At 52.3% G+C, this 12673-nt stretch overlaps 1 protein-coding gene across 1 annotated transcript; it reads right to left on the minus strand.

The window, feature by feature from the left end:
- Positions 1-965: 965 nt before the first annotated feature.
- On the minus strand, positions 966-7093 carry KRT32 (keratin 32). The gene is made up of 7 exons (XM_045985541.1): positions 6629-7093; positions 5871-5953; positions 5551-5707; positions 4106-4267; positions 3898-4023; positions 3029-3249; positions 966-1095 (listed from the first exon to the last, which is right to left on the minus strand). Exons 1-7 carry the CDS (start codon positions 7091-7093, stop codon positions 966-968), a joined length of 1344 nt encoding a protein of 447 aa, XP_045841497.1.
- Between the last annotated feature and the right edge of the window lie 5580 nt (positions 7094-12673).

Genomic DNA, 12673 nt, shown 5'->3' on the forward strand with positions numbered 1-12673 from the left:
CTGGACAGCAGGGATCACTTGCAATTTTTGTAACCCCTGCATCCAGCTCTAGTTTGCACATATGAGGACTCAGAATTATGAATTGCTTGAGTGTCCCTGGGGCCTAACAGTCTATACTGAGTCCTGGGTCCGCTTCTTACTAGCTGTGTGACCTTGGGCAAGTTTCTTAACCTCTCTGGGTCTCAGTTTCCTCATTTACAAAGAGAAAATAATGGTACCTTTCTCACAGATTGTCGCAAGGAGCAAGCAAGGCATGAACAAATGTCTGGAAGGCTACCCTGGGGCTGGCCAGCCCCTAACGCCCAATCTGCACATAGGAGGCCATAGTGAAGATTATTTGAATGAGTGAATGAATGATCCCATTGTACCAGCTGTAATGAGGTAGAGGGGTGGGGTTATAATAGTATTATTCTCAATTACAGTAGTTTGGCCTAGGTTTCTGGCTTAATTATCTCCCTCTTCTCTTTATTCTTTTATTACTTGGCTCTGGACCGATGGCCTAGCTTTAAGTAGTATATGGCATGCGGGTCTTTCTAGCGAGTGCCTCCCAAGCCTGTGGAAGCAGACAGGGCATAAATATAAATACAGAGCTTGGCGACATTCCTCTTGAGCCCAGCTGATTAGAAGTGGCTGGTCGATACAGCAACAAAGCGACAAATAGAGAAAGATGTGTTTTCAGGGCCACTGGATGAGGCTTTATTTACCAGTTAAAGGAATATGCTTTTGAGGCCGAACAGACAACCATGAACATCAGCAAAGAGCAATGGGCCGGTGGAAGGGAGAGGCAGCGTTTAAGAAGTGGGAGCTAGGGTGCCCCCTGCAGGTCACAGTGGGTTGCACAAGCCCACCTCCCAGCACCGTTGCTGGAGGGCTTCCTTGGGGCCTGGGACCGCGGTCAGACTCTGCCTGAGGAGGCTCCAGCCACCCAGCTCCGGTCTCTGCAGGATCCACCGATATGAGAGACTTCAGAAGCGGCCCTGAGGGCAGGGCACGCAAGGCACACAGACGGTGCGGGGCACACAGACGGTGCGGGGCATGCTGGGGGACGGTGCACAAGGAGGACAGGAGGGAGTAGAGCATGGGTTACAGGGCAACCTGCAGAAGAAAGACACGTGGGGCAGGATTAGAAAAAAGTCCAACTCAGCAACACATGCCGTGGTTCTGCCCCCCAGATGCCTCTCAAACCCCCCCACACACTGCTCCCCTTCTCCACTCAGCTTCCCTAGTCCCACCTCCACCATCTTTGCCTGTATGACTCCAGCAGCCTCCTCACTGGTCTCCCCAGCCCTGCTCTTGCCCCTCCTAACCACTGTCAACTTTGAGGGCAGAGCGATCTTCTATAAATACAAATAGAAGCGTGCCTCTCCCTGCCTAAAATCTTTCGTGGCTCCATGTGGGCCATGATGAAGAACAGCTACCTTCAACTCAACGGCCATATCCTCCGTGAAGCCCTCCCTGATCTCTCTGTATCAAGTCCCCCAGGGCTACCATGTTCCTCCTCCCAGAATGATTCGTGATTATTCTGTTACGGTCCGTGTCCCCTTAAACAGTGAGGTCAGCAGCCACGTACGTATGCACACCCTGCAAATCTGACCTGGAGCAGGCACGTCATGAGAATGTGTTGCATAAGAAGAGGTAAGTAATTCATGCAGAAGGCATACATGGCAGAAAAGAAAGGGTGATCTCAGAGACTGGCAGGTGTGGGCTCAAAACCAGAAACAACACACTGGACAGTGTATGGGAACCAAATAGCCCAGAAACTGGACAGGCACCCAGGGACCATATCCAGCCTGAAATATGTTTCATGTGGTGCTGTATCTTTTTCTACTTTGTTGAAGATATTTAAAAATCAGAAGAATTTAATGTTTAAAAGACATCAGGATTCCCAGCTTCTCTTGAACAATCGAAAGACCCAACAATACTGGTTGTTAGAAATGGCCCTGAGCGGGGCAGTGCCCTCACTGGGCTAGGCATAGCTCTCTGGTCCTCCACTGCCCCACAGTGACCCGTGTCACTCGTGCATGGTAACCGCCTCCTCCCTGAAGAGCATTTGAATTTGCAACTCTTGCCCCAGAGGGTGGGATCACATAACAGAAAATCAAGGCTGAATGCAGAACAAGAAAATGTCTGCAACAACAATCGGCCCACCAGGTGTCCACGGCCCAAGGTGTCCTGTGCCCAGTTGACCAGCAGGCCAGGCTGAGCCTCCCTGCAATGCCCAGCTTCTGACCCTCCCCACTGCTTGCCCAGACCATGGCCGGGGCCTCCTGAACACACTCCTTGCCTGGACCCCCCTCCCTCTAACTCTGTCCTTCCTGCAGCCGTCTGTGCCATCTTCCTGAAGAGCAGCTTTGAGTTTTCACAGACTCAGTCAAGGAACATTTATTGAGCATTTACTGTGTGCCAGGTGCAGGAGATAAAGATAATTTATAATGTCCCTGAGTTCTAGGTGTTTACCATCTCACTGGGGAGATAGGCAGTTGAGCAAATTCTATCATTTCCTCCTCAAAAAAAAAAAAAAAAAAAAATTAAGGCCTCTCAATTGTCTATGAAATAAGGTCCTCCCTCCCCAGCATGGACTTCGTGGTTCTCCCAGAATGGGCCTCACGGGTCTTTCCTATTCTCCTTCCCACCACAGCTCAGTCATGTTAAGCTACCCTTGTCCTCCCAAGTGCAGAAAACCTTTCCCCCAGGTATGATCTCCAGTTGCTTGTGTGTCTCCCTCAACAGATGGAAACAACCTGAGAGCGGAGGGCTTGTCACCATCTATCCCCATGTCCCCCATGGTGCCCTGCACCTGGAAAGCCCTTGGAAGGAGTGTGCTGACACAGAAAGGAACACAACGGTCTCCAGGGGCCAGGTTTGGGACAGCAGCACGAACACCTGCCTGACTGCCTTTGGATCGTACCGGCTTCCCAACTGTTTCTTAATCATGGCAGGGCTCCATCTCATGGGTAGACCCAGTGGCTTCCCATAGCTTCCTCCAACCCTCGCCTGTAGCCATACAGCCTCAGCCAGGCCCACTCACTTGCAGTCCTCGCTCTCCAGCAGGCCCCGGTACGTGTTGATCTCACACTCCAGCCGGGCCTTGACGTCCAATAGCACCTTGTACTCCTGGTTCTGCCGCTCCAGGTCACCCCTGATCTCGGCCAGCTGGGACTCCACGTTGCTGATCAGACACTGCATCTGGGACAGCTGGGAGCCGTAGCGAGCCTCGGTCTCTGCCAGGGTGGATTCCAGAGAGTCCCTCTAAGGCAAAGGGAAAGACAAAGTAGCTGAGGAGTAGACCTATTTTCCTGGTTCAGAAAGAACCAAGAAGAGCCGCCTCTCTCTTTGGGGCTGGGAATGACCCCTTCCCACCTAAGCCACCATGGAAACTAACCCCCAAAAGGCTGGGTGACTTAGTCAAGAAAAGCAGCTGGCAGGTAACAAGACTAGAATTTGAACCCAGATCGTGTGATCCTAAATCCCTTACTTCTTCTTCAGCCTCAGTCTGGCTTTACACTTTGGATCTGAGGTTCACCAGGCTCATCCCCTATGGCATTATTTCAGATCTGTGGTCTTCAGCCCTGGCTGCACATTGAAGTCACGTGGGAGCTTTCAGAAAAATCCTGGGGCCTGGGCCCCAACTCCACAGGCTCTGATTTCACTCATCCAGAGAGGAGCCTGAGCATGGGAAGTGGTAAAACTCCGACAGGCAGCATGGGTTGGGAAGGACAGACCAAGTAGAGAATAAGCCTTCCTGGGGAGCTGGGTTCAACAGTGTCCACCTGCCCCACGTCGGATGGGAGACACGCTGTGGTGGCTGAATCTGGGCCTCCTCCTGCCTCCTGAATGCCCAGCACCTAAGTGCAATGCCACCCGGGATCCAGAGACCACCCAGCGGGCAGCACCCACCAGGCTGTGCTGGGCCTGCAGCTCAATCTCCAGCGTGTTGACCGTGCGTCTCAGGTCAATGATGTCCGACTGGTAGCTCTGCAGCTGCTCGGAGCTCGTGACCACCTGCTGGTTAAGTTCCTCCATCTGCAATGCGGGGAGATAGAAGAAGGGCAGGTGTACCTTCTCAGGGACCCAAGGGAGGCCAGCCCACCTGCGAGAGGCCCACCTGCGTGTTGAACCACTCCTCCACATCCCTGAGGTTGGCCTCCACCACAGTCTCGTACTGACACCGCATCTCCTCCAGCATCCTGTTCAGGTCCGCGGGAGGCGCAGCGTCTACTTCAATGTTAAGGCGGTCCCCCAGCTGGCAGCGGAGGGCACTGACTTCCTGAAAAGGCACAAGGGTGAAGTCAAATGGTTGCCACCCCAGCGAGACACAAAATGATGGAACAGAAGATGCTAAGATGTCTAGGTTAGAGGTTAGAGGGGCCCTTTGGGGACTGCAGTCCACTGTGCAGCGTGCCCTGTGGTCTTCCAGCGCCGGCCGGACGCTCCCATAACGGCAGAAGCAGTCCATCGCACTCCCTGTCACTTTGGCAGAAGCTGAGAGCAACGACGGGATTCGTTTGATCTCCTTGGGCTGAAAAGGGAAACCCATGCCCCTGTATTGCCAGCCCCCCTCCCAGCCCATGTATATCTGGGACAGAGGGCAGCAGGAGCCTGGCTTCACTTGGTTCAAGGCCTCAGTGCGAGCAGGCAACCCCCCCCCCCCCCCCCCCCCCCCCCCGCCCCAGGCTTGGCTGCCAAGGAGAGAAAGTTGTCTCGGAGGCTGCCCGGAGTGTGTGATAATGCCTCATTAGTGGCCTCTTGGTGTGGTTCCCAGCTCTCTGACTTAAGCAGGATGAGTCAGTTACCTTAGGGCACTCAGTGAGTATGTGGTACTGATTGTTACTTTACATCTAAGGAAACCCAGCCAGGATTCTGAAACACTTGTTCTTTCAAATCCCAAGTCAAGAGGTTGAGAGTCCATTCAGAGAAAGAGGGGGGAAAACACCAGAGCTCCGGTGGGCTTTGCAGCACACGGATGCCCAGGATGGAGGAATTTCCCTTCGAGGACCTGCCGGCGATGAGGGGGGACATCAGAAAATAAAGGGTTGACCTGCGGCTTTTGGATATGCAAACAGGAGAGCCGAAGAACAGGGTGGGGACAGAAAAAGGAAATCCACTGCATTCGATCCCCCTTAGAAGAGATGGGCGTCACCTCCAGCAGCCAAGCCTGACAGAGAGGGACAGACCATTGCATGCGAGTTCTGGAACACAACCCCCTTGGGCCTTCACGCACCACTCCTCCCCCAGAATGTGGCTCGCCTGAGAAAAACACGGGCAGTGGCCACAAGCCACACAAGACCACGATGCGGAAGAGAAGGCTGCTCGGCATTCTGAGCCCGGACCACGTGACAGGTGTTCCACACCTACAGCCTCATTTAAAGCTCACAGCAGCCCGTGTGATAGTGCAGCTCCGTTTTACAGTCGAGGAGGCTCAGAAAGGTTCAGAAAATCGGGCAAGTCCCAGAAACATTCCATGGCAGCCCCTGGGAATTTCAACCCCAAAACCTCGCATTCTTCCCGCTCGGCTTCCCAGGGCCATGTCAGCTCGACTTCAGGTCTCACCTGCTCGTGGTTCTTCTTGAGACACAGCAGCTCCTCCTTCAGGGACTCCACCTGGGCCTCCAGGTCGGCCTTGCACAGGGTCAGCTCGTCCAGAATCCGGCGCAGGCCATTGGTGTCGGCCTCCACCAGCTGCCGCATGGTCAGCTCTGTCTCGTACCTGTGCAAGGGCAGGGGCAGCAACTGAGGGCTGAAGCTGAAGCCCAAACTCAGGGAAGGCCTGGAACTGCTGGCGCTTCTCCGGCCCTCTCTGAAACTAATGGAGAGCTGCCCCCATAGGCATGCGGGGAAAGGGGGTACCCGCATGCCCCAGCCAAACTCACTTGGTCCTGAAGTCGTCTGCAGCCAGCTTGGCGTTATCAATGTGCACGACCATCCTGGCGTTCTCTGCCTTGATGCACAGAACCTGGGGGCCAAGGCACAAGAAGCGGTTAATCCAGGACAAGAAAAAGGAAAAAGATCCCAAATGAGAAGCCAGTAACTGATGGAGTTCAGCAGCCTGGGACCCATCGCTGCAGAAACCCTGCTTTCCTGGAGCCCTAGAGAATATAAGATGAACCACTAATCGTTGGAGAACACGGAATTTATTTTTTAAGCACTAGGTCTTCATGAATCCAACTGCCCCTATTTTGGTTGCAATGAACAATGTGGAAGGAAAGAATCTCGTTAAGTCTGAAGTCATTCATGGGACAGACAGATCCTTAATAAGCACTAACATTTACGGAAAACTCACCACTTTACCAGAGGCTGTGGTAAACACTTTACCTGCCTTGATTCATGGTAACCTCTTACCAGCCCAACCAGGTGAGAGCTCTTTTCATCCCCATTTTACAGATGAGGAAACTGAGGTCTAGGGAAGAGAAGAGCCCTCCCAAAGTCATGCAGTGGTAGAACCGAGACTAGATCCCAGTCCTCTTCCACACTAAGGGTTCTAGCTGAACGCTCCAATTATGAGATAACCCCATACCCTAGGGAAGTGTCCTTCCCCTGAATGTGACTTAATGAATTAACAAGATTCAAATCTGGAGTGCTAGCTCTTCTGGCTGCCTTCCTCGTGAGTCCGTTCACTGCTTGCGCTCACCTTCTGCTGGAGTTCCTCAATGGTCCTGAAGTAGGACTGGTAGTCAGGACTCATTGTGGCCACTTGAGACTGGCAGGCCTCTTGGATCTTGCTCTCCAGCTCCGCGTTCTCCCGCTCCAGCTGGCGCACCTTCTCCAGGTAGCAGGCCAGGCGGTCGTTCAGGGACTGCATGGTCTCCTTCTCGTTGCCATTGAAGGAGCCCTCGCAGAACCAGCTACAGGTGCCCATGGAGCTGGAGATGCTGCTGGTGGGCCGGCAGCTGCTGGGCCAGCAGGAGCTGGAGAGGTAGGTCTTGGAGAAGCAGCTGGCAGGCCGGTAGGTGGTGGGCACGCTGACAGAAGGCACGCAGCTCACGGGCTGACAGACATACCCCAGGCACATCTCAGGCCGGCAGCTCATGCTGCTGGAACAGACAGAGGAGGGCCGTGGGCAGCTCTTGACGGAAGCCGAACAGTTGGAAGTCATGTCTGGGAAGGTCCCTTCTCCTCAGCGGCGGCCACCTGGATTGCTGGTGTCTACAGACCCCAACCAGCTTGGGCCTTTTTATACCCCTGGAATGAGGGGGTTCACTCTAGAAAGTCATCGTGGGGTGGTGTTGATGTGCATAGCCCCAGAGGAAGCTGCTAATTAATTTATAATTTGGTTTCCAATAAGGAGTTCCTTTCCTCATAAAAGGGGCCAAGCTAGTCATTTGGCTAAAGCAGGACACCAGGCTCCTGTCAGTGATCACCAGGGGAGAGCTTTGGGACACATCTTCAAAGGATCAGCTCGGTGGCTGGGCCCTCATTACCGGGGCGGGGCTGCCAGGAGACCACAGCACCTGGCCTTGAGCCGCCAATGGCTTTGCCCATTGCACCCCCGCCTGCTCGGGCCCTGAGAAGGGCCAGAGTTCTGTGGGACAGCTGCTGTTCCTTTTAATGAGAGCGTTCCCTGTGGGGACAGGCCTGCCCCCCAAGGAGGAAGTGTGTGGGCGCTGGAAGCTGCATGGACAATGGCAGTGCTATGGTATCCATCCAAGGAGACGGGAAACAGAACCTCAGAGGCTTCTAGACCTGTATCATCTCTCCAACCGGGGAAGAAGTGAGAGCAAGGAGGAGAGAACAAACTCCAGACACAGACAGAAAGCCAAAGAATCAGGGACATCTCTCAGCTGGATGCTAGGAAGAAAGAGAGACGTAAGGACCCCACTCTCGGGAAAGGAGATCAGTGTCAGGACCATCCCCGTGAGGCAGACACTCTATCTGGACCGTCTCGGGATCCTCCCTTCATTTAGCTCTGCTCCACGGAGATGCTGAGAGTTCGAGGATTGTCTGTTGGAAGGATGAGGGTGGTTCAGGCTGGAACAGGCTCTGTTTTCACTTCCTGCCACGCGGGCCTCACTTCGGGACCTCGGAGACAAGAAGCAGAGTGAATCAGCTCCCTCGAGAAGCAACCCTCTGCAGCCCTGGAATGAGCTGAGCTAGGAGATGTCTCCAGCTATAGAAGCCTTGGGCATTCCTCAAGAAAGCAACAGGCAATGGGCACCTGGGCGGTTCAGGCAGTTAAGCACCCGGCTCTTGATTTTTGGCTCAGGTCATGATCTCAGGATCGTGAGATTGAGCCCTGAGTTGGGTTCCACACTGGGCATGGAGCCTGCTTGGGATTCTCTCTATCCCTCTCCCTCTGCCCTCATTCCCTCTATAAAAAAAAAAAAAAGGCACTAGACAAGACCAGTGGTTTTCAGTCCTGCCTACGATACCTGCAGGCTCACATATCACTTCTTCAATACGTGGAGTTAGAGAGCCACTTTTTTTATTATTATTATTATTTGACAGAGATCACAAGCAGACAGAGAGGCAAGCAGAGAAAGAGGGGGAATGACCTGAGCCGAAGGTAGAGGCTTTAACCCACTGGGCCACCCAGGCGCCCCGAGAGCCACTTTTTATTCATTCAGCTTCTCAGTATAATATTAGGGTGTAAGTACTTGTCTTACTTTTTTTCATCCATTTCTATAAGTGTTGGCAGAGGGCCAGGGAAGGGGAAATGCCATACAGCCCAGTTCCCTGAAATTTGTTGCACTGACCATAAATTCCAGTTGTTTTGTCTGGATTAACTATTCAGAGAAGTCAGTGGCATCAGATAGAAGGAGGTTATGATGACAATATCAACTACCTGGAATGAGACTCATTGGACCAGCCTGCAAAATCATAACCAGCCTCTATTAAATCTATACAAGCACCAGGCACCATGCTTGGTGGCTGGCATTAATTTGCCCACTTAATCCTCACCCCAAAAACCATAAAATAGTTATTATTTTAATAAGATGTAGCAGTGGTTCTCCAAGTGTGGCCTCCAGACCAGCAGCATCACTTGAGAACGTGTTAGAAATGCAAACTCCTCACGCCCACCCCAGGCCAGCTGAGTCAGAAACTCTGAGGGTGGGGCCCAGCCATCTGTGTTAGACAGGTGCCTTTCCCAACTCACTCCGTGTTAAGTGAGTTCTCCAGGTGGGCTTGAGAATCACTAAGGTGTAGGAGCATCTCTTAGTACCTACCACCAGCATTCCTCTTGCAGAAAGAACAACCTTTTTTTTTTTAATTTTATCTATTTATTTGCCAGAGAGAGAGCGCCCACAAGCAGGGGGAGCAGCAGGCAGAGGGAGAAGCAGACTGCCCCCTGAGCAGGGAACCCAATGCAGGACTCGATCCCAGGACTCTGGGATTGTGATCCGAGCTGAAGGCAGAAACCTAACTGACTGAGTCACCCAGGTGTCCCAGAACTGTCTTTACTTGAAAAAATACATAAAGTTCTTAGGGTAGATGATGAGACTCCAAATACCTGGATATTGACTGGCAAGACATTAGAGGGAGACAAGGGAGAGGAATTGGAAGTTCCCAGGACAATCATGGAAGAAACGGGTGAAGGGGAAAGGATTGCGGGAGTGAAGAGAACAGACACCAGGAAGGAACTGAGAGGCCGTGCTGTGAAGTGCAGTCCCACCCCGTGGCATTCACGGAACTTCAGCAAAATGCACTAAATTGAAACTCTTGGCATGAGCACCGGTTCCCATGACAGAGGAAGGACTGGGTCTCACGCCCAAGTGTGTGTGAGAAAAGAAAACAACAGTGTTCAAAGTTCGGGTGAAGGATGGGGACAGGGACAGGTAGCTCAAGGGCAGGAGCAGGCACAGCCGGTTCTCAAACACAGTTCTGAGTCCAGAGCCTATCCACTGTACACCAACACCTCCGAGGCCAAAGCCAACTACTGGGCAGAGAAGTGTATTTGAAAAAGGGAGAGAAGGGAAAGTCGCTCAGAGAAAGGCAAGGAAGTGGGAGCAAAGGAGGAAAGTGAGAGCTGGGAACTGACTATGTTCAGGGGGGAGGGTCCCTTTAAACAAGGGTAGGTGAGGGGTGCCTGGGTGACAGTCAAGTGTCTGCCTTCACCTCGGGTCATGATCTCAGGGTCCTGGGATGGAGCCCCTCAGCGGGGAGCCTGCTTCTCCCTCTCCCCCTGCTCTTACTTGTTCTATCTTGCTCTCTCTCTCTCATAAACAAATAAAACCTTAAAAAATAAATATATAAACATAAAAATAAGGGTCGGTAGGATGCACATGGGGACCTGGGCCCAGACTGTCTCGTTCTCATCCTTCTTTTTAAAAACGGGATTGACCCCAGACAAAAGACTTATCAAAGCTGAATTTAGGTCGTTCTGTCATCCAAAAACCAGTTTGCCAACCCGCCTATAGTGTTGTGTCAACAAACATAAGCAGAAGGATCGTCAGAGGTTTGAGAGAAGTTTCCAACATCCCAGACAGAGAGAAAACAAAACAAGCAAACAAATGGAACCGTGAAGTGGAAACTGGAGGAAACGGAAATGATGCAGAAATCTAGAACAATCTACCAACAAGGACACGTGTGTGTATTTTTTAATGACCTCAGAGTTAAGAACGGCTGTCATGAAACCAGAGCTGGATATTATAAAAGAGAAACGGAGAAGAAAAAATAACCCTCTGGAATTAAACATATGATAACTGAAATTTGAAGTTCAGCACAGATGCTTGAGGTTAAAGCAGGGAAAAAAGCCAGAGCTGAGGGATGGGCCAAAGCACCTGTCAGGGATCCACTGGGACTGAAGGCTCACAGCCTGAGCCCCGCAGCTGCCGTGCAGAAAGGCCCTCGCCCTAACGAAGGAGGCCCCAACCCTGGCTGTGTGCTTGAATCACTTGGGAAGCTTTTTAAAGCCCCGACACTCGACCATATCCCAGACCAACTAAGTCAGGATTGCTGGGGGTCAGACCAGTGACCCATCTGATCTCCAGGTCATTCCATTCCTTGTGGCCAAGGTTGAGAATGTCTGACTTGACGGAAGCAGCATTATATTCAAAGAGCACAAGCAGATGGCGTAAATAGTAATGAGGCAAGGCTCTACAGGCTCTGGTTCGCTGCATCTTAGAGGGATACAGGATGGCTTTGGAAGGGGTTTGGACGACAGAGGATGTCATAAGGAGGAAGTGCAGATGATGGGACGCGGACTTCACTCAACCCTTGCATGGCTTGCTGACAGCGGGTCCCCCACACCCGACTTTCCTCCGAGTCAGAAAAGATAGTAAGCCACAGAACGGCATCTCTGCTTTGGCTGCTAGGCATTGCTGCCTGGAAGGAAAGCTCAGAAATGGCAGGGAAAAGGCAGATGTCAGCCTCAGGGCAACCCAGACCTCCAGTTAGGGTAGACGGTCAACAATATTGAGCCAGTTTCAAAGGCCCAGCATATGCTTGGGAAAGCAGTATGGACCTCACAGTATGTTCAGTGTCCTGGCCCCTGTTTTACTGATGAGGAAACTAAGACTCAACAAGGGGCCACCCCCTGCTAAATCTCCCACAGGCGGGAAGTGCTGGGGATGGGATTGAACCTGGGACAGTCTGACTCCGCATTCGGTGCCCATCTTCATCACACTAACTCCATGACCCCTTCAGCAGGCCTCCTCCTACCACTGAGGCCGGGAGTAGGTGCCCTTCCTTTCCCACCCCAAGGGCCCCCTCTGACAAGGCTTAATCCAGATCTGGGCACCTGAAACGCCAGGGAGGATCCCAGTGAAGGTTTGTTGAATGAAGTGAATGATCATGAGACCATCATCCTCTGGAGGGGACTGAACCTCAACAAAACCAGGCATGATGTTCCAAGAAGACCAAAGTCGAGGCAGTGGAGGAAGCCAGGGGCAAGGGGGCTGGGAGAAACCAAAGCCCCAGGCTCTCCTTTATGGTGGCTTAGGAGGGTAATGACTCTAAAGTTGAATCAGGGTGAATGATATCAGACCCCCTTAAGGGGTGGGAGTCTCAGGCCCGCTGGGCAACCTGTCTTTCCATAATCCAATCTCCACCTATGTGCTGTTACAACTCTCTTAACATCACTCAAATTCCGCAGTGGTGCTCTTGGCATCTCATGAGGAACACAGGGCTATCTGGAGACAACACACCTTCCTTTCTACCTGAGGAAGTTTTACCTTCGTTGCCATGTCCCATTGGAATCCATGGAGTTTGGCATTTTCCGGTTCGTTTGGGGAGGACTGTCTGGACATAAATGAGAACCTTTGGGCAAAAATGCTGGGAGCTCCCGCTTCCATGCGGAAATTGCTCTGGTACCCAGAGACTGTATGCAGCATCAGATGCCAAAGGCACACAGCATGATGAGTCAGAATTGTTGCTGGAGGTCACAACGGCCAGCTTCCTCGTGCACCGGAAGGGGTGTAGGTTTTGGAGGGACCTGCCGAGCTGGAGGGCAATATGATAGTATCACGGTGGAAGGAGGGAAATGAAAATACCCTGGTGTGGGCTGTCTATGTTGCTGCTCTTTTGAGAACCACAGGCATGAAATGAAAACCAGCTTAACATCCTTCACCGTGGACTGCCCCCCGGCTTTATCCACCTTCCTCTGGGATCCCAGGGTGGCCATGTAGACCAAGGAGGGAAGTAGAAGAGGTCTGGTAATATGGATCACCACATGGGAATCTTGGAGAAGCGTCTTCATCAGGAGAGCTGAGCCGCTGAACAAAAAAACCCCCTTGGAGGC

The sequence above is a fragment of the Meles meles genome, chromosome 18 (genome assembly GCF_922984935.1).
Source record: "Meles meles chromosome 18, mMelMel3.1 paternal haplotype, whole genome shotgun sequence".
Lineage (NCBI taxonomy): Eukaryota > Metazoa > Chordata > Mammalia > Carnivora > Mustelidae > Meles > Meles meles.

What these genes read in the sequence shown, in the direction of transcription:
- KRT32 (XM_045985541.1), bottom strand. Translation starts at nt 7,093, where the DNA reads ATGACTTCCAACTGTTCGGCTTCCGTCAAGAGCTGCCCACGGCCCTCC. An exon ending in TTGAGGAACTCCAGCAGAAG is followed by an intron (nt 5,954 to 6,628) that starts GTGAGCGCAAGC and finishes CTTGGCCCCCAG; the next exon opens with GTTCTGTGCATCAAGGCAGA. An exon ending in GCAGACGACTTCAGGACCAA is followed by an intron (nt 5,708 to 5,870) that starts GTGAGTTTGGCT and finishes GCCCTTGCACAG; the next exon opens with GTACGAGACAGAGCTGACCA.